Source organism: Triturus cristatus, chromosome 5_1 (genome assembly GCF_964204655.1).
Source record: "Triturus cristatus chromosome 5_1, aTriCri1.1, whole genome shotgun sequence".
NCBI lineage: Eukaryota > Metazoa > Chordata > Amphibia > Caudata > Salamandridae > Triturus > Triturus cristatus.
In genome coordinates this window covers 298,289,440-298,311,354 of record NC_140587.1, presented here as the reverse complement: position 1 = coordinate 298,311,354, position 21,915 = coordinate 298,289,440, and the positions used below count along the sequence as shown (strand labels likewise).

The window sequence follows — 21,915 nt, the reverse complement described above, 5'->3', positions numbered from 1 at the left end:
ATTAATTACCAATTAAAGAAATATTATTAATTTAAAAACTTCCCACACTTTACCCCTATAATCCCCACAACCCAAGCCTAGCCGAGCAGGACGCTTAGGTCGAGTACCAAATGTCTCCTTACCCCTCGCAGAGTCGCAACACCAGGAATGACGGTAGATCTTTCTCTTTCCTTGCACCTGCATTCTGGAATAAGCTTCCATCACATCTCCTCTCCATCGCTGACCAAAAGCTATTCTGCGGGGAATTAAAAACCTGGCTATTTGACCATCTATAATGACCGTATATATGACCACCAGTCTTTATGGAGTTTACGCCAGCGCCATGAGATCTCCAGGTGGTATGTGCGCTTAATAAATCCCTCTGACTTGACTTGACAACCCAGAGTTCAAATTAAACTATAAAAAAATTAATTACACAACTAAAACTTATTTTCAATTAAAAACAACTGATACTATTTAACAACTAATTATAAAGTGAGTAAAATTAATTTACTCCCCACACTGTACCCCTATAACAATAAAAACCAAACACAAAATATAAACAAATACCCTAATTAAATATAAATTAAATCATTAATTAATATTAGTGATCAACTAATTTTTAATTAATCAAACAAAAAATACTTCCCACCCTTTATCCCTATTAACCCCACAACCCACACCTAAAATTAATTACACAAATTCCATATTTAATTTTCAATGAATTAATATTAATTAGAAACTAATTATTAATTAATTAAAAATAAATTGCTTCTCACACTTTACCCCACAAACCCACACCTAAAAAAACACACAATTACCATGATTAACTATCAATTAATTAGTTAATATAAATGAACATCTAATTATTAATTAGTTAGACATAAATTACTTGCCACCCTATACCCCTATTAACCCCACGACCCACACCTAAAATTAATTACACAAATTCCGTATTTAATTTTCTATCAACTAATTAATATTAAGAACTAATTATTAATTAATTAAAAATAAATCACTTCCCACACTTTACCCCATAAACCCCACAACCCACACCAAAAGAATCAAACAATTACCGTAATTAATTTGTTAATATAAACTAATTATTCATTAATTAAACATAATTTACTTCCCACCCTATACCCCTATAAACCCCAGAACCCACACCTAAAATTAATTACACAAATTCCATATTTAATTTTCAATAATAATTCATATTATTTAGCAACTAATTATTAATAAATTAAACATAAATTACCTCCCACCCTTTATCCCCAAACCCCCAACCCACACCTAAAAAAATCACACAGTTGCAATAAGTAATTATCAGTTAATTAGTTAATATAAATTACCAACTAATCATTAATTAATTAAACATAAATTACATTCCACCCTATACCCCTGTAAACCCCACAACCCTCACCGAAAATTTATTATACAATTTCTGTAATTTATTTTCTATCAATTAATTAATATTAATGAAGAACTAATTATTAATTAAAAATATATTACTTCCCACGCTTTACCCCATAAACCCCACAACCCACACTTAAAAAATCATACAATTACCATAATTAATTATCACTATAAATTAACAACTAATTATTAATCATTAAACATAAATAACTTCCCACCCTTTACCCCAATAAACCCCACAACCCGCGCCTAAAAAGAATTACACATTTACCATTATTAATGATCAATTAATTAATATTAATTAACAACCAATTATTAATTAATTATAAATAAATTACTTCCCACAATTAACGCTATAAAATCTAAATTAAATAAATACAAAATAATCATTAATCTATTATAATTTAATTACTTCCCACCCTATCCCCCTATAAACCCACAACCCACTACGGAACTAAAAAATGCAAAATTTAATTAAAATAAAATTCATAACTACTAATAATTTAACACATATTTTAAAATACATAAAAAATACTTATACAAAAAAACATACATCACATACATTTAAAATATAAACTAAAATACATAACTATCATTAAAAAATCGATATTTTTAACATCTATATTCTTGCAAACAATAATAATGACTTCTATATTTTTAAAAACAATATTTCTTACCTTAAATTCGATATTCTTGACCGCGATATTCTTGCTGTCGATATTTGTGTAAGTCGGCATTTCCCAATCGATATTCTGTCTCAGCACCAAAAAGGATTAGAGGTGCACACGGGATAAGTCCTCTTTATCAATGTGCACACAAGTCTCTGAGCATCATCCTACTGTTATGATGGACCTGGGCAGATGTAACATCCTGCTTGCCTCCTGCTCCAACGCCAAAAGTAAAGATGTCCTATGGTCTTGTTGATGTGGAATCCAAGAAGAGCATTGAATTAGGGAACCTGCAGAGGGCAGTCAATAAAGCAAACATCATGTCAGCTGTAAGCCTTGAGCCTGAGTTTATATAGAAGTGAGACAATGGCACCTACACAGCCACTGGTAATCTGTAGGTATGCCATAAGGTGACCACCTGGAAAGCGCCGTCTGATTGCAGGATTCACAGTCAACAAAATATCAACTGTGAAATAACTGTGACCAATACTCAAAACAAATCAGGTTTTTCAAAGTTTTGTGGTATTTCACACTCACGCACCTCATTTTACAATCCACAAGCCAGTGGCATTATTGAGATGGCCAACCACATGGTAAAGGGAGTGATTCAAATGGTGTTGGAGAGAAGGTGAGATATCAAAAGAATGGTTGGTGATATGGTGTGGGCATATTGCACCACAGAGAATGGAGTTATGAGAAAAATTATGTTCAGTGTGATAAGGGGACTGAAAGCAATGACTAAACTGTTACCTGCATGAAAGAAAGTGATTACAGGTCTTAAGAGGGCATGTGGAGAAGAGGTAGAGTGTGAAGAGGAGATAGACAGAAGGATAAGACCGGGTGATTTGGTAAAGGTGAAATCTGGACGCATTGAAGGTGGTCTCACGAAGTTTCAGGGTCCATTTAAAGTGAGAAGGGTACAAGGATTGTGTGTTATTTTGGAGAATGGGGAGCGATCGAATATGAAGAGAGCAGCATTGCATGAGAGGAATTCAAGGGTTGTTACAGAATCTGGGGAAGGTGACTACAAGGAAGGGTTCAGACGGTTGAGTGCTTTCATGATGATGGATGATAATGATGTGTTGGGAAAAAGTCAGGAGAATGGTGAGAGGGAAAGGTGTGATGAAGAAAGTATGGTTGGCGCACAGGAGGGTAGTGGTTGTATGGTACCTAGACACAGATATCCCCCAACGTACCTAAAGGATTATGTGTGTGGTAAAGGGTGACACCCCATAGTCATTAAGAAGAGGAGGAAGATGTGGCGCACCTTTATTTTATGGTATGTGTTTTGTTAGAAACTCACAGTGTCTGTTGCTCCATTTTCATTTAGGGGCCATTGGTTTAGTACATTATCTTTTGTTGTTCTTTCCTTGTTGTTTAGTTTGCCTCTGCTAAATGCCTTGATATATGAAGGCAAAGAGATGTGTTGTATCATGATTGATGAGCTTGGGGCATGTGTTTCTTTAAACATAGAGGGGCCGATTCCGATCCTGGAAAAATATTCCCCGTACGAATCGTATCTGGATTTTTTTCCGTACGGATCGTACAAGTCCCGTACAAACTGGCAAGTACGATTCGTATGTGAAAAAGTCCATACGAATCGCATTGGGTAAATTCCCTGACACGTCCTCGGGTCGGGAAAAGTGTCCGACACGTCCCCGGACAGTCTTACGTGTGAATCGGAAAACTGAAGTCCGAGCGCGCAAGTACGATCCGTACCGTCCGTCCGATTGTACAACCGTATGGAAAAAAGACCGTCCGGAGCGAACTCCTATAGCAACCATGGAGACGTCCAAACAGGTGCCCGGTACGCGCTGTCCCCCCCAGCCCCCGTATGTACACGCTGTCCCCCCCACCCCCGTATGTACGCGCCGTACCCCCAGCCCCCCCGCGGATAGACGCACCGTACCCCCAGCCCCCCGTGTATGTATGGCGCGTACCCCCACCCGTGTATGTACGGCGCGTACCCCCACCCGTGTATGTACGGCGCGTACCCCCACCCGTGTACGTACGGCACGTACCCCCACCCATGTATGTACGGCGTGTACCCCCACCCGTGTATGTACGGCGGGTACCCCCACCCGTGTATGTACGGCGCATACCCCCACCCGTGTATGTTCAGAGCGTACCCCCTCCCCACCCGTGTATGTACGGCACGTACCCCCACCCGTGTATGTACGGAGCGGACCCCCAGCGCATAGCGCTGGGGGTCCGCACCGTACATACACGGGTGGGGGTACGTGCCGTACATACACGGGTGGGGGTACGTGCCGTACATACACGGGTGGGGGTACGTGCCGTACATACACGGGTGGGGGTACGTGCCGTACATACACGGGTGGGGTGGGGGTACACTCTGTACATACACGGGTGGGGGTACACGCCGTACATACACAGGTGGGGTGGGGGTACGCTCCGTACATACACGGGTGGGGGTACGTGCCGTACATACACGGGTGGGGGTACGCGCTGTACATACACGGGTGGGGTGGGGGTACGCTCCGTACATACACGGGTGGGGGTACGCGCCGTACATACATGGGTGGGGTGGGGGTACGCTCCGTACATACATGGGTGGGGATACGCACCGTATATACACGGGTGGGGGTACATGCCGAACATACACGGGGGGCTGGGGGTACGGCGTGTCCATATGGGGGGGCTGGGGGGACGGCGCGTCCATACGGGGGGGCTGGGGGGACGGCGCGTCCATACTGGGGGCTGGGGGGGGACGGCACGTAACGGGCCCCCTATTCCGCTCGCATCGCGGCGTACTTAGCTTTTCCGGCACTTTTTGGGTGCTGTAAAAATATTGCCGTCCGGACTGCTGTCGGTACAAATCGTACTTGCGTCACGTCCGCGGTGTCCCGGATCACATTCGTATGTATTTTGATGTCGGTCGGTGTTTTTTCCGACTCGTACGGAAATGGTGTTTCCGTTCGAATCGTACTTGCAAGTTTGTAGGGTTTTTTTCCCAAGTACGAGTCGGACGGAGAAAACGCTCCGACCGACGGTTCGTACCCGGTTTTTCCAGGATCGGAATCGGCCCCAGAATGTGCATGTGTTGTTCTAGTGTCTTGATGTTGTATGACACAGTTGGGTTCTTTCTTGAAGTGAGATGTCCACTGGCTGGCAAGATTACAATGAACAATGTGGTGGCTACAGGGGTAAAATTAGAGGTGACCTTTGTTCATGCAGGTTTCTGCATGTACCAGGCTGTGACCTTATTCGTGTTGCAGAGTGGACTTCAGTCATATGGGCCCATAGTGATATCCTGCTTTGAGGAAAAAAACATATGTGAAGAGGAATACAGGAAATGAGGTTTAGGAGAGATATCGGGGAGATCGGGGAAGATACTTACTGGTCCAGAGTTTAGGCAATAATCTGCCTTAATATTGGAATTTGCTAGTGGAAAGGAGGATCTTGCTGATTGGCCAAAGCAACTTCAAAGTAAATAGGAGAGGGTTTTTCTACTGAAGCAGTGTCTGTTAAATGCTTGAATGTGGGGCAGACAGTTTCATTATTGCAATCTGGATGTGATGGCCTGTCTTTGTAGTTTTTGCTGTGCATGGGGGGGGGGGGACTTCAACCATTCACTCAAGCTGTGGGAGGAGATTTGCTTTACCATGGCCTGACAACAGTTGGAAGCTGAAGTGGCAAGAATTTGTGTAAATCTTTTTGGGGTTTGATTAGGGTCACACTGCTGCTGCATAGACCTCAGGATAGATGTGGTGAATGCTTCTTAGTGGCTTAGTTACTGAGCTTTAATTTGAATAATCATGTTGTAGACTCTTGTTCTGTATACTGTGGCATCCATTGCTGGGTTTATGAATTTGATACACCGTTTGAAGATGGAGATTTGGCATTGAGGGAAGGTGGGGTGAAGTGGAGTACATCTGGGGTGAGGAGAATGACATTAGGCATGTTCCATTCAATTTGTACATCATATTCATTAAATAGGTACAGACCTTTGGAAACCTGAGAAAAAAGGTGGTGTTATGTTTAGAGAACAGATCTAAACATTGTGCAGGAATGCATCAGAGGCTGAGTTATCAGTAAGCTCCCTAGGAGAAGCAATTATATACTGAACATGATAGGATATGTGGGTTAACTTGGGGCACATTGATGGAAGTGATGTCTGCTTTGACCTATTGTTTGTAGTCACTTTGTAGTTAGCGGATCTGGCTGAGAGTTGGTCCTGTGACTCCAGCAGAATGTTGCTACTTACCAATAAGACTGCTGTTGGAAATTAAATCAAAAAGGAATAAGGATGCTAAGTATGATGAGAATATATCTAATGCTGTCATCATCAATAATTTCCACTAATACAGTTTTGATCAGTGTCTGGGTCGGTGAATTGATATAGCAGATGGTATTCCAGAAAGATCTGGATTAGTGACCTTATTGTGTTTCAAGTATCTTGGAGATCTAAGGACGTTCTATGATGCAGGTCCGGGCATTGCTTGAGCCACTGGAGAGTGCTAAGAGTACCCTAGTGTATGTAAAGTTCTGTCAGTCTCTGTTAATATCTCTTCTCATTTTGGAGTCATGTATCTGTATAATGCTTTCTGTGATATCAATATTTGCATTTTCACTACAGGGAAGAACAGCAGCAGTTAAGAGCTGTGCAGATCCTGTGTGGCACGAACAAATTATCTTCAAGGAAATGTTCCCGCCTCTTTGTCGAAAGGTTAAAATCCAGGTGTGGGATGAAGGCAGCATGAATGATGTGGCTTTGGCTACCCATTTTATCGATTTGAAGCAAATTTCAGATGAGCAGGATGGAGATAAAGGTAGGCTATTGGCAATCTATATGAAATCTAATACACATCTTGAAAAGGTAGTTGTGGCAGTACTAGAAAGTCCACCATGGCAGCTTGTCTGTTAGGGCTTTGGGGCTTTGTACCCACCAAATCTGCAACTCCATTATCATGTTTTTATTTCGGTAATTCTGAGAGTAGAGATATGCAATATAATGATGAAGACGTGGCAGCCTCAACTATGCTTGTAGTGAGGGTCAGGCAACCAAGCACTTCGTCAAAGGACCAGTGGGTGGCTGCAAGGAAGGAATGATATAATGGCGCGGGTATACCTCTCTACAGCCCTTCATTTGTACTTGAGTGGGTAGTGTAGGTCTTCATGAGGCTCCATGGCACTCTCCCCAGGCTCATCTCATCATATCCCACTCTTTGATAAGATAGGGCTGGGTGGGATTCAGAAAGGAGTCTAATCCTCCTAGGCCCAGCCTCCTTGTGGGAGAGAAACACCAGACTAGTCAGTCCATGTGACATTTTGATCAGAGTGAAAACACACGCAATGCAGCTGTAAAATTTGAGGAACACTACTGTAATACCTTTTAGCTGATAAGGCTGCTGGGTCAGCATTGTATCCTGGTTGACTTGAGACACCTGCCCCAAGTCACTGTTTCTGTCAGTGTGGTGGGTTGCTTCCTCTCTGCTTTACACTGTTTCCCGCATGCTTGTGCCACCTTTTGCCCTCCCCTCTTTCCATCTCCAAGTTATCTTGTCTCCACTTGGTTTGCAAGATATCACCTTTATCCTATCCCCATCACTCCATAACTTCTTTGTGGGAGGAAGAGTATAGGCTCTGTCACACAATGCAGTTTATGCTCCACCACTTCCAAAGTTTACCAGCTGCCGCTGACAGTGGTCAATCTGTTGAGATTTTAAAGCTGGTTTAAGTATCATTATTGTGGAATGTCCTTCATAGAGACTACATTTTGCTTTCAAATCATTTATGAATTTAAACCATCTTGTGTTAAAGCCTTCCAAGATGGAACTTCTCTTTATCACTCATTTTCTTGCCATTTCACAACCATGCCTTTCTCTATCATTCCATTTTTGTTCACCACTTCTTAGATTGTGATTACACAACTATTATTCCCTGTCACTTTCTCTACATGTTTCTCTTCTGACCAATTTTGAAAATGTAAACTAACATACCTTACTCTCATCCTTTCATGCCCCAACACTGTAACACTCGGAATTTCCCGCCTAATTTATAACCGCCTCCTGACTTCACCAAAAATCTACCCTTCACCATATGCAATCTTCTATTTTTTGTCTTGTTCCTCCTCTCTTCTCAGCAAGCTTCACTGTGCACTGACTTCACATTCATTTGTATCTCCTTTCAACCAATTTAAAGTTCCGGCTCTAGCTTGACTCCCTGTCCATTTCCTTTTTCTAAGCTCACTTCTCAGCATCTACATTTGACTTCCCTATCCTCGTTTCCTATCCTATGCTATCCTATATCTTGAAGCGCATACCATTTTGAACCTTTTGACTTCTTGATTTTCTGCCAAGGAATGTTTTTTTCTTTGAACACCCCTTTCTCCCGCCTATTGCTCCTTCCAATAGTGTGCTCATTTTATCACGCCTCATAGTATACTTTTCTTACTATTCTCTTTATTCCTGTAATGAAAAAGCAATTTATGATTAAAGATGAAAATACAGTACAGCATACTGTGCAAACTTTTTAGATGGCAGCTTTAAAAAAAATATATGTAAAGTTACCATAGATAACTCTAGTCTCTCTATGTGGAAACAGGTAAGACGTGGTGCAGGTAGGTTTCATGATTTTACTAAGGCAGATCAATTTCTGGATCAGATAAGGATTATGCCTCTGTTTTGGGGAGGTTACGTAACAATGAGTGCACTGGTGAAGGTAGTTCGTGCTACCTACAAGAGGCAATATGTTGAGGACTGCAAGTAGTTGAAGTTCAGTGATTAAGCATTGCTTGTTAAGCAAATCTTGTGTTCTCAATTCTTCTGAACTTGTTTGAACAATCCAGTTTTTAACAGAACGATGCATAGGAAGGCTGCATTCCTATGAATGGGTTGACCATGTTCTAGAGCTTGAGGCTCTACACACGTGGTGTTACATACCCATGTCTTTGATGATGATTTCGAAGATGATTCATTTTAGGATGTAATGGGTGTCTATCTCAAGAAAGTAACCTGACTGTTTTTTTCCAGAAGGACTTATTGATGGTGCACAGAACTTTAAATGTTATCCCAGATCCGACTGAGAGTCAGTGCAGGGTTGTATGTCAGGTATACATTGGATGACTTTTAGTGCTATCCACATTGGCTTGTTCTGCACTGATTGCAGTTTGTCAATTAGCTTTTTCAGAATGCAATTCAAATTGCAATAGACATGATGTGGAATAAACAGAAATATGTTTCATTCCATTAAGCATTTTCTTGGGGTCAATGGTAAAGTCTTGTTAAGCACGGATCGTTAGTTGGAAGTTGTTTTCGTTGCCCTCTCTTTTACTTGGGCTGTGAAAGGAAGGCCTGAGACTAATATAACGTCATTAGTTGCTGACATTTTATGGGGAGTTGGAGCTGTATGCAGAGATGAGACTACTGGAAAGTTCATGGTCCATCATTTGTGCTTGCAAAACCAGAATCTCTGGCACCAATTCGGTATGGGAATTCACATTCATCAGATGGTAGATATGGTTTAGAAAATGTTAAGTGTTGGGTTGACATACAACCTGGCCACCCTATTCACAGGTAGATTATAGTGTCATGCGCACAAATCTGTAACTGTCTGTTGTGATGGTTAATTACCTTGATAATGGCATTTTAGTACGTTGAGTAACAGTGGCAAATGAGAAATCAAGCCTTGAACATTTGATGGACACTTTATTTATCTCCTGGATTTGATTCAAGGCCAATGATGGTTTCTGAGCCTGAGATTCCTATCTAATCCGCAGTGTCATTCGCTGTTAGTCCACAGTGTCATTTAATGCTGCCTCTAGGTCAAAGAGAATTAGAGCATTCCAGAGAGCTTTTCCCAGAACAATGAGGAAGTCCTCTCTTCCATTTGCCTCCTGCAGTTTCCGTCCCTCTCACTGGTCTGAATACTGATTCACAGATGTCTAGCAGGTAGTGCTGGTCCACATACATGTGCAGTTGTGTTTCTACCTTTTCAAGTATTTCGCCAAGGTAAGGAAGAATGATGTGTGGCCTGTATTATGTAATGACTCATAATTAGGCATTGGTTTCTTTGGTAAGTGAGCAGCAGTTTCTGACTTCAGAAGGCTGGGAATAATTCTCTTATTTTCAGTGACGCATTCATGAGTTATTTAATGAGGGGGTTAACAAATGTGTGGCACGTTTTGATGCAAGGAATTGAGTAAGGTACCATTGGTAGACCTGATGCTTTAGTTGTAAATGCATTTTGAGAAATAAAAAAGTGATGGCTGGACTTTTCGAATGAATGTCATAGACTAGGAATCATGGACATGAATTCACCAAAATGCCAGGGGTAGCGGAAGTGACATGACACATCCTTTGACCTTATTGACATCAAAGGGAGTGATATCATCTTCCTAGGAAGTGAGGTCACCCAACCTTAACCCGGATTATCTTACAATAGTTGACATCACTGAAGTTACATTATAAACTGTCATTAATATAAAAATACAACACAAATGTCTCTTTTGAATACACTGTCATCATCTCTGAAAGTGATGGGCTGTAATACAATACTTGTCCTAAGTTGTACCAAGCAAAGCAAATGAACCGGAGCTCTTTTGAATGGGTTCGGGGGCACGGGTTCTCCCCACAAGAAATTGTTGAAAATATGAATCAAATAGTACACTTTAAAGCAAACATTTCACATAAATCTGTTATGGGCTATGAAAAGGCACTCATTATATATATAATACCTCTCATGCTGTACCGAACTAATAAAACCTGCCAGTCCACAGGAGATGACCCTCTGTTTTTTAAAATGTTCTATGGGTACCCCTATATGCCAAAAATACCACCCATTATGCCAGGGCCAGCATTTTGCCTTGCGTGCCCCGTACATGCCATGGACGCCCCCATACCTGCAATTGACTATTAATGTTATCTACAAACAATTGGTGCCCCTTCTGTCAGAATTTACCTTTAGTATGAAAGGGCCAGCAGTTTGTCATGTTTGTCCCCCTGCCATGTGCCACAGCTGTCATCCTTTATGCCAAGAATCACCTCCGACATGCTAGCGCCAGCATCGAGCCATGAGTGTTTCCATACCAAAAATGTCCTCCAATATGCCTGTGCCAGCTGTTTGCCATGGATGTCCCATATATCAAGTATTATCTCTAATATGCCAGGTCCATGTCTGTTAGTAATTGCCTCCAGTATACCAACATCAGTATTTTGCCAGGGCCAAAAGCAGGCTCAGAGGTATAACACCACATTCCCACTCATGCTTATTTATGTCCACTCACACATCACACTCATTCTCACCTACTCACTGTTACTCAATCATTCTCACTCCTTGCACTCATTCATTCTCACTCTCTTGCGCTCAGTCTTACACTCACTCACACAGTGTCACTTATTCTGACACTGATTAACTCACACCTACACACTCACACTGACTTGCACTCACTCTTACTCTTACTCTCACTCCATCACTGTCACTCACACTCAGTTACACTTAATGCCGAACAAATCTAATTTATTGCCACTCCTATCACTGACTGTCACTTTCACTTACACACACATGCTCACATGCATACATGCTTACAAATAAACACTCCCTCTCCCACACAAACACACTCTCACCTGCAAGCACGCACACCACATACATTTAAAATATATTTTACTTACCTGATGCTCCAGTTTTTAATACTCTAATAGTGAATATTATACAATTATTCACTGTTAGCATAATTAGAAATTAGCTTTAAAAAATGAGGGCGAAGCCGCCACTGTCCTCTTTGCACTCATTTTGCCACCTCTGAGGCCAGGGGTTGCAAAGGCAGTGTCAGGGGTTGCAGGGAGCAAGTAGGGGTTTGAGCCGTGACCCACAATGACCCCAAAATTATGCCAGTGCTAGTAATTTTCTGACTACATTCCAGTCCATTTTTTTTTTGCTCACCATATCTTTCGAGTCAGGGACCAGCCATAGGCTACTCAGGTTTGCTCCTGCTTCAATAGGATCGCTCATTCTTGAGCTTCCTGGACAGGTCCCCTCCAGATGGGAACATAACCTCCCAGACCGGTATCAGCCTTTTGGGCCTCATCAAGGAGTTGCAGCTTAAGTCTAATGGCCACATCTTGTCATAGCCATCACATTCAGGGCATTAAGCCATTGGTCAGTACTAAGGCACATCCCAGTTCATTGTTTTTGCCTGCCATGCTGAGATCAGCCATATGCAAATCAGTTTTAATCCTGCTTCAATAGGAACAGCCCAGCCTAGATTTCCAGGCATGGCTCCTCCAGACAGGATCACAAGCAACAACAGATGAGTTTTGGCCTTTGGCATCATCAGTGAGGTGCACCTTGAGTCCAATAACACTGTGAGCACTGGGCTTATGTTTGATCATACCCATCACACGTATGACGTCTCTTGGAAAAAATTTATAAATCTCTTTGCATTAATTCTCACATCATTTTTGATTTAAAAAAACTTACAGCTCTTCTCATGTATTTAGCTGTCAAGCTTCTCCTTTTTATAAGCAAGTTGAAGAATGACAAGTTGTGATTGCCTATGGTCCACAGAGGAGAGGCAACATCAATAGCTTTGCAAGGACTTTGGCAAGGGGGGCACGGGAAGAACACCATACTCTTCATCACAATTTATTGACATTCCTATCCTGCCCCCTCCTTACCTGCATCAAACATTTGAGCCAGGAGAAGCGGTGTGTTATTCGGCAAGGAGCGTTGGGTAGATCTAGACAGCAACAGCTTCTATTACACTGCTGTACGGTTATTTCTAAGTATCTTTAATTGCTTATTTAATAAATCGAATATATATTTAGGAGAATATCTCCCATTAGAAATAATGGGTGTCCCATTTATTGATTTCATTTTATTGTTTATTTTGCACACCAATTATGATTTTCAAGATTGTAAATAAAGTTTAAAGAGCATACTAAATCTTAACAAGTCGTTATGCGATAAACTAGTCTAAAATAACCGCTTGGCCACAATTGCCAACAATAGACTAACACAGCCAATTGGACCCTTGGCCATTTTGCTAACTAGAATTGTAAACATGATATAAAAGCTATGAGCGAGAGATAGAATCTAATCACATGTTGTACCTCTGCCTCAACTCCAGGGTTCCTTCCTACCTTTGGACCATCTTGGATCAACCTGTATGGCTCCCCTCGAAACCACCAGTTAATCGATGACCACCAAGAGCTTAATGAAGGATTCGGTGAAGGGGTCTCCTTTCGAGGACGTATCCTCATTGAAATTGCAGTGGAAATCCTGTCAGGAGGAGCCCAGGAATCAAAGTTTTCGAAGATTATTAAGGACATAAAGCTACCTGGAAAGGATGCAAAAGGTGGCAAAGGTTCTGGAAAAGAAAAAGGAGAAAAGGGAGCTGAAGAGGCAAAAACATCTCCTGCAGCTGATAAGACAAATTCAACTCAAGTTGAAGTGGAACATTTCGATGTGCCTCCAGAGGTTAGTGAAGCAATAATCATGAGTGTGTTCAGTGACTTAACAAGTAGCCAATCACAATGCCCTGAAATCAAGACGAGACCATGATATAACCTAGATGACTCAGTTTTCCATTATGTTTGTGACTGTTTTTAAGGAATAGCAGATGAGGACCTCAGGTTGCTGCATCTTCCTCATTTTACTGGCTATGTCAAATACTCCATAATGGTGCCTTGATTTTCCCCTTGTTTTCTTCATATTATTTCTGCATATTATTGCTTCCTTATATCTGAAAAGACCAATTTGAATTAATTTACTGCCTTCGACAGCACCACTTCTGCTAGAAGTCTGGAAAGCTCTTTCCAGGGAAGCACCTTTTCTAAAGTAAATCTCTCCTACTTCCAGTCTTACATTTTTATATGTATTGTTATGTCTTCCTTCCATCGATTACACTTAACACTTCCCAAGTCTCTACAGACAGGATTCTATAGTGAGAGTGGAGTCAATGAAGGAGTGGCTGAAAGGATGCATTTTACTGATTTGGATGACAAGGTGCTTAGCTGTGTATGTTGTAACCTATTTATTATTTAGTGAGATAAGTAGCATGGGCAACATGTTGGCTTTTGTCATAGCCCAGCATTCATCTCTGAGAATCAGTGGTACACGCCTCACAAACGTTTAGTAGTATCAAAAAATCACAGAACCAGGATCTGAAAACCTAGCAAATGTGTTCTTTTTTCAGATGTGAGTGGAGGCACCACCACCTCCCAGAGCTAAACCTTGCCACTGCACAGATACTCGCTAGCTGTAGTCAGCAGTGGGAAAACCACTCAACTACACAGTTGTCCCAGGGAAGTTGAAGAATGAGAGGCCAATGCTGACATCAGCATGGCGGTGCTTATGGTGGTCCCCCTCATTTGTCTGGCAGCCCTGCAGTACCACCTGGTAGAATAAATGACAGTCAGGCACCACAAACTACAGGGCTGCACCACAGGAAACTGTGGGATCCTAGGGATTCTCCCCACACTGCAGTGAATGCACAGCAGTGGTGGGAGGATTTGTTTTTGGGATTCCACTAGGCAGGGACCTGGATAATCTTTAGAGATATATTGCCTGGAGTACACCAGGACCCCTGGCAAAAAGGGAAGTCTCAGGATTAACAGGAGGCATTAACTCTTGGGATTCCTATGGATTCAAAGGTAACATGGTATGTGAGTCCTTCCTTGTGAATCAGTGAGTCCCAAGGAATTACCTCTGCTATGCTGTGTTAGGTCAAGGGGTACCCCTGAGGTCTTTCCAAGCCCTATTGACAACATAGCCTAAATTGATGTCATAGTGGGAGCTGTCATGCCATTTCGTAGCTGGAGGCGTTACCTCTCCAGATCTCAGATCAGATTGATCGCCCAAAATATTATTTCCAGAATGTGTAGTTATAAGTAGAGGTTTACATGGTTTTTAGGGAAGATATAGAATAGTCTCAGAGAAGTTAAACCCCAAACAGTTTAGTCTGTGGACTCAATGTTTTACACTACAGAAAAGAGGTAGCCACCAGGTGAAACAGATGCCTCAGATCCAAAATGCATATTTAGTGATTGTCCCAGGAACAAGTAGTATTAAGTGGATGATAGACCGGGGAGGAACCTGCTATATCCTAGTGACACTGTTTAGGTGAATCTACATGACTGTTTGGGGATGCAAGTAGACTGTAGTTGTGTGCAGTGCATGGAAAAGGAGTGGATTCAGAGATTTGTTTTGTTTAAATATTTCTTTATTAGCATTTTCCATAGACAATTTCATACATATCCAGTCAGGCACAGAATTTATACAGCAGTACTAACATTGCTGCATCTCAACGCCTAGTGCCTGATTTACATAACAATGTGTGTTATATGCACGAGAAACATTGAGATTTTTATGTAAAACGCTATCTACCATGACTTGTAAACAGTATCAATGTGGGTTCTTTGTGAGCAAGGTAACATACACCCAGGAGCCAAAATAAAATGCACAAGTCATCCTAGGAAAACTGTGTAGTTTAATTAATAAAAGCTAGTGATCATAAAGTTTTTTCGAATTCCATATACAGCAGTGAGGGACATCCAAGTACAGGCACATAAGTATCTAAAGTAGCTCAACTACACAGTTGATTCATTGAATAGTACATCCAACAGTTAAAGTTCTTTCATCCAGATGCTGTATATTTTTCACATAACAAGAACAGTGGCGCCTGGCAGATGCAACAATAATTTCCAATGACAAACTGAAAAAAAAGCTGGACCCACTAGGCAAATGTTATCAAACGTATCAAATTAATTGAAGCATAAGTGTACAAACAAGTGCTCTGTGCTCCACACAGTTTACAATGCCAAAACCAGCACAGGAGTGTATAGATAAAAGCAATGGAACAGGTAATTGATATTATACAAGGGACAACTCTGGGTAAATGGAAAAGATGGACGCAGTTCATCAATTTAGTGGCTCATTGCCATGGTTACCAATGGCGTTTCAACTCAACGCTATTTAGGGGTCATCATCAGGACTAGAAAATCAATTAAAGCAATGCCAGAGCAAGTAATATGTTGAAGCAGCAAATGAGTAAGTGGCGGAAAAATCACAACCACCATTAAGTAATAGGCAGGTGTCTGGGCAAAAGTCAAGGATCACTTGCTGCTTCCTAATAGCAGGTAAGCGGAGCCTCCAGGAAGATCGGCTAGCCGTGATGCAAATTATTGTTGCATCTGCCAGGAACTACTGCTGCTGTTCTTGTTACTTGAATATGCCCCTTGTTCCAGGTGGTTATTGGGCTGCCCCTGTGTTAGTTAACTGGTATATTTGTTCATGACAGCCTGATGTTAGTCTTGGCTTACAATTCTTCACTACCATGTCCCATTCCGTATGTCCTAACTTCTATTTTGGCCCTAGTCCATTTTAACATCTTCCAGCCATATTTTAGTATTTGGAGCTTTTTTGACCTTCCATGCCATGGTAATATTGAACTTAGCAAGTACCAATGCCAGGTCCCAAATTGACTTGTTTGTTTGGAAGCCAAGGTATGGTTGCACACATATGAGCAGATGAGTTGCTAATTGCTAAGAAGTCAATACTGGAGCAAGAGGGAAAGTTTAGAGGAGCGATTCTGAGCTTTATGCTTTTGTTTTTTTAAACTAAGCTTGAACACCTGAATCCTGAAAGAGAAGGACCCATTCTACATTTACAGTCAATTCTTAAACAGGTCAGGATGAGACCTACACTATCACTCATGGGACCATCAGAAACGACGGGGTGAAAAATAACCCAACAATTCGCAAAGTCTGCAAATGTGCTAGGATCAGAAATGGGCAAAATGCCAGGCCACTTGTGGAAGTAAATATCTCTGTCTGGGCTCTGTGAACTTCAGGTGCATCATTATCCATCAAAAGATTTCTCAATGACAGTTTAAAGGCATCTATCATGATTAAGGAGGAGAGGTGAGGTTTGGGAAGGAGCATGTGTGTGTCATGAGGATACAGTGGGATGAAGTGCAGTGTGAAAATCCTTCACTCTGAGATTTTATTCCTCAACACTTGATGGATGATAGGTGTTTATGACTTATGTGCAGCATAAGAATCTCTAGTCTCTTATCTATGATACGGCCAAGCTGCTTGAGTCCACAATCAAAAAGTCATCCCACTGTAGAGTTTTAAAACCACAGCACTGAAGGTGAGCTGTACAAAGTTGACGTTATGGATTCAATTTCATTGTTTGTTTTTAGCTATTTTGATCTAAGTATTTTTGTGTTCTGCACACCATACAGGCCCTGAATACAAGTTGCCCGAGTCGTATGCAATAATTATTGCATCGATCTGACACTGAGGTTTTGGAATTTATTAGATATTTGCTAATGCAGCTCCAACAGAAATTCAAGATGGCTCTTCGCTCCTAATTACAGCAATATCAGAAATGATTGTGTAATCAATATTCAACTTAACCAACTTCTTATTTCACAGATTCATGAAGAAAAATGTGAGGATTTCCTCTTATTTGGCTCATTTTTTGAAGCCACCATGATTGAAAGGAAGATTGGAGACAAGCCAATCAGTTTTGAAGTTACTGTAGGTAAGAAACAACATATTCTATTTTAAGTCTGTGTCAGTCTGCTTGAGCGTTCTAATTTGAGGGCTGGTGTGTCACCCCTCTCAGGTCACAAAGCAATCACCAAAATACAGAAGGCAGATTTGGGGATATTTTGATCAATTGTGTTAAATACAGGGGTCAGAACAGTGTTTATGAAGAGGATAATGTCTACACTAGGTACTAATTCATTAAAGTTAGAGTTTAAGTGTTATAAATGTGCTCCCATTGGTAAACTCCTCAAGCAAATGTCTGCCTTAATTCAATTTTATGCAATTCTCAAAGAATTCCATAAATTTGCTTGTAAATCTGACAATTTTACTTTAACAAGACTAATCCGATTTTTAAAGAGAAACATGTACAGTTGATTATCATATGTAATCTGGAACTTTTAAGTCACATAGAAATTCTGTGAACATATAGGTAAATGAGCTCTTTATATGGTCCCACAACTCAGAAGTAGTTTACAGTATCCTCGTACCTATGCTAAGGGATGATCACTGTGACATAGAGTTTAGACACCCTCAAACCCCTGTCAATACTTGCGGTCTTAGTCACAAAGGTAAAAGTACATGGGTAGGTTTAGCAACAAGTAGATTTACTCTTGCACCTAGGTGTAAGTGTACACGTTTTAATTATTCACCTTTTCTGAGTAGATTAACATCTAAGTGCAAACTTACATCTCTTTAGCCCTTGATAGCAGGGAATGGTGATGTGTAAGATAGAATTTATGACTATAAAATTACTAGCTAGGTGGCGATCTCTGCCCCTGGGCCGCATGTCTTCCTATGGGAAAGTATAGGAGAAAACTATAAATGTTTATTAAACTTAGAAATATATATAAACATATCCTCCTATAAAATATAAAGGTTAAATAATTGTATGTATGTATTAATCGACTGAGAAATAGTAAAATGAAATGTTACAGTCCTTTAACTTATTCAGTCAGTCAAGAAATCTTTATTCAGCATTGAAGATTCACAATACATTAACATTCATGCACATACTAAAAGACTCTGAGTTATAAAAAATATTATTGAGAAAGGCACAATATACTCATATCAATTGATCATGCCAATTCAAAATTTCTCTGACTCATAATTGTGACAAACCATTTCTTATTACAATACATTGCTGGAGAATCCTAACCACAGAAATATATATAATAGGTGTAGACAAATAAAAAGCGGGTTTGTGCAATTTAAAATTTTGTAGGCATAATAATGGTTATAAAAACCACATTCTCGGTTACTTTTAAAAATGTCAAAATAAAATAAAGTGCATAGTACATTTAGCAGAGGAGTTATCACCAGTATAAAGGGTTAAAGTTTTTTCTCATGCATCCTTCTGCAGAAAAGACACCTGGATATCTACTAAATTCAATCTAAATCTGGTGAGGGGGAATCTATGATGCACATTTGTTACAAAGACTAGGGTGCCGATTACGATCCTGGAAAAACCGGGTACGAACCGTCGGTCGGAGGGTTTTCTCCGTCCGACTCGTACCCGGTTGTAAAACTTTACAAACATGGAAGTACGATTCGCACGGAAACACCATTTCCGTACGAGTCGTACAAAACACCGACCAACGAAAATATACATACAAATGTGATCCGGGGAAAGCGCCGACGTGACGTCGGGGCGCTTTCAGGCAGCGTTTCACGAACCAGGAAGTACGATTCGAACCGACAGCAGTCCGGACGGCAATATTTTTACGGCACCCAAAAAGTGCCGGAAAAGCGAAGTACGCAGCGAAACGACCAGATTAGGGGGCCCGGTACGCGTCGTACCCCCCCCCAGCCCCCGTGAGTACGCGCCGTACCCCCCAGCCCCTGTGAGTACGCGCCGTACCCCCCCCAGCCCCCGTGAGTATGCGCCGCACCCCCCCAGCCCCCGTGGGTACGCGCCGTACCCCCCGCCAGCCCCCGTGAGTACGCGCTGCACCCCCCCAGCCCCCGTGGGTACGCGCCGTACCCCCCCGCCAGCCCCCGTGAGTACGCGCCGCACCCCCCCAGCCCCATGGGTACGCGCCGTTCCCCCGTGTATGTACACCCGTGTACGTACGCGCCGTACCCCCCGTGTATGTACACCCATGTACGTACACGCCGTACCCCCCGTGTATGTACACCCGTGTACGTACGAGTCGTACCCCCCGTGTATGTACGGTGGGATACGCACCATACATACACGGGGGGTACGGCGCGTACGTACATGGGTGTACATACACGGGGGTACGGCGCGTACGTACACGGGTGTACATATACGGGGGGTACGGCGTGTACCCACGGGGGCGGGGGGGGTACGACGCATGCTCACGGGGGCTGGGGGGGGTACGGCGCGTACTCACGGGGGCTGGGGGTGGGGTATGGCGCGTATGCGGGCACATGTCTCCATGGTTGCTATGGGAGTTCGGTCCGTACGGTGCATTTTCCATACGGTTGTGACATCGGACGCACGGGATGGATCGTACTTGTGCGGTCGGACTTCACTTTTCACATTTGTACGGTAAATCGTCCAGGGACGTGTCGGACGCATTTTCTGACCCGAGGACGTGTGGGGAATTATTCCCAATGCGATTCGTATGGACTTTTCCCCATACGAATCGTACGTGGCAGTTTGTACGGCACTTGTACGATTCGTACGGTAAAAAGACCGGATACGAGTCGTACGGGGAAATTTTTTCCAGGATCGTAATCGGCACCTTGATATAGTTCATTCAAATTAGCCATAGACACTGATACATAGGATCACCGAGGGCTTAATCACCTCCACATGAATTTGTATGTCCCTGCATATTCCCCCAAAACAATTTTTGACATATCTATTGTACAACGTTTACCATTTCCTGGCTTCATAGGTTCCCCTCTGAAGTCAAAGCTGTCCTTGATGTATTTAAACCAGGGTATTTGTAATGCTTGCTCCAGCGCCAGGCAATCCACTATGAGCAAGTGGCAAAGATCAGTTGCTTGTTTAATCCAGATGGAAAGCCAATGAAAAAGTGGGCGCAACGTAATATAATTTTCCAAATAGGAAATTCCTAGTTCGTTATGGCAAGTGAAATTAGAAGTGCTTTTCGGGGGAGAACATCTCCTTGAAAGGTCTAGACCCCAGTGTGCTTGAGAACCTGAAATCCACATTAATGGCTTTTTCGGATTGTAGTCCTCTAACTGCACAAATGATCCCATCACATCACGGATTCCAAAGGTTCTCAAAGGCACTGAAACTGAAAGTTTTTTACTCTATGAATTAATGTTCCTTGTACAAAATGAGACTTGATTTTCATGGAGCAAGGTCTGCAGGTCATTACAAAAGATGTGGACAGGTTTGTATCGAGATCTAAATTTGCCATAACCTGGGCAAATGAATCTAACAAACATTACAAGCCATTGGCTGTTAGGTTCATAATAACAACATCATCTGTGTAGAAGTGTAGAGGTGTTGGGCGGGTCCTTATCTGTGACATGTCTTGCCTCCTTGCTCTTTGGTATAACTTCAAATAACTAATGTTCAATGTGAAGAGAAAGAGGGTCAACACGCACCCCTGTCTCACCCTGCCCTTTTTCTAAAGTGACTTGTGCACTCACCCTTCACATCATATCTCATGCAAGCTGTCATGTTAGAATGTACATGCAACTACAAATTAACAATGGGAGGATTAATCTGTTCACATAAATGAGTTTTAAATAATTTATAAAATTAAAATACCTTTATTTAATTTATAAATCTTATTTTGTTAAAGGATATTTTCTAAACTCCAACTCACAGTAACATTTTTATTGTTATTAAATATGTATTAAAATAGATTTTAATTTAACAAAAGTGTGAATGTGTAATTTTATTTTAATTTCCTGTTTTACAATGTGATGAAGAGCGCTTGCTTCTCCTCTCCTACCCTGAAATCAAGCAGCGCACTCAGAGGTACAGAAACGAAGGTAGTGCTCTTAAAAACTTTGCCTATCTTCTAATTACACTAAAATCATCACAGATTAAGCTCACATTATAGGAATATAGAAAGAGAGCCATTTTTTCCATGAATTAGGATCTAAGATTTCTAAAAACACTAATTGAAATGTCATATTAATGGATAAGGAAAGGTTTAACTTTAAAACTGATCATATAATATACCCAGAGGGGGGCTGCTTGCTATTTGCTAAAAACACTCCTCAAATTACTGCAGATGCTGCGCAATGTTTGTTACTAGTGCTCTATCACGTGCTGTTCGCTGATCTCAGGAAAAGGGCCTCATTGCCTGTGGAGCACCAGGATTGTTTTGGTGTGTAGTTTTTAGAATGGAAAGCCAGCTTAAATGTGGCAGAATGGTTTCTCT

The 21,915-nt window shown here is 41.6% G+C and overlaps 1 protein-coding gene across 2 annotated transcripts in view; it reads left to right on the top strand.

Annotated features, from left to right (window-relative positions):
• FER1L6 (fer-1 like family member 6) overlaps positions 1-21,915 on the top strand; it is a 974,281-nt gene that overhangs the window by 618,588 nt on the left and 333,778 nt on the right. For both annotated transcript variants that reach the window (XM_085604988.1, XM_085604987.1), the window contains exons 10-12: positions 6,664-6,856; positions 13,153-13,502; positions 17,465-17,573. In XM_085604988.1, the coding sequence (XP_085461114.1) occupies positions 6,664-6,856; positions 13,153-13,502; positions 17,465-17,573 (652 nt within the window). The remainder of the gene's footprint in view (positions 1-6,663; positions 6,857-13,152; positions 13,503-17,464; positions 17,574-21,915) is intronic.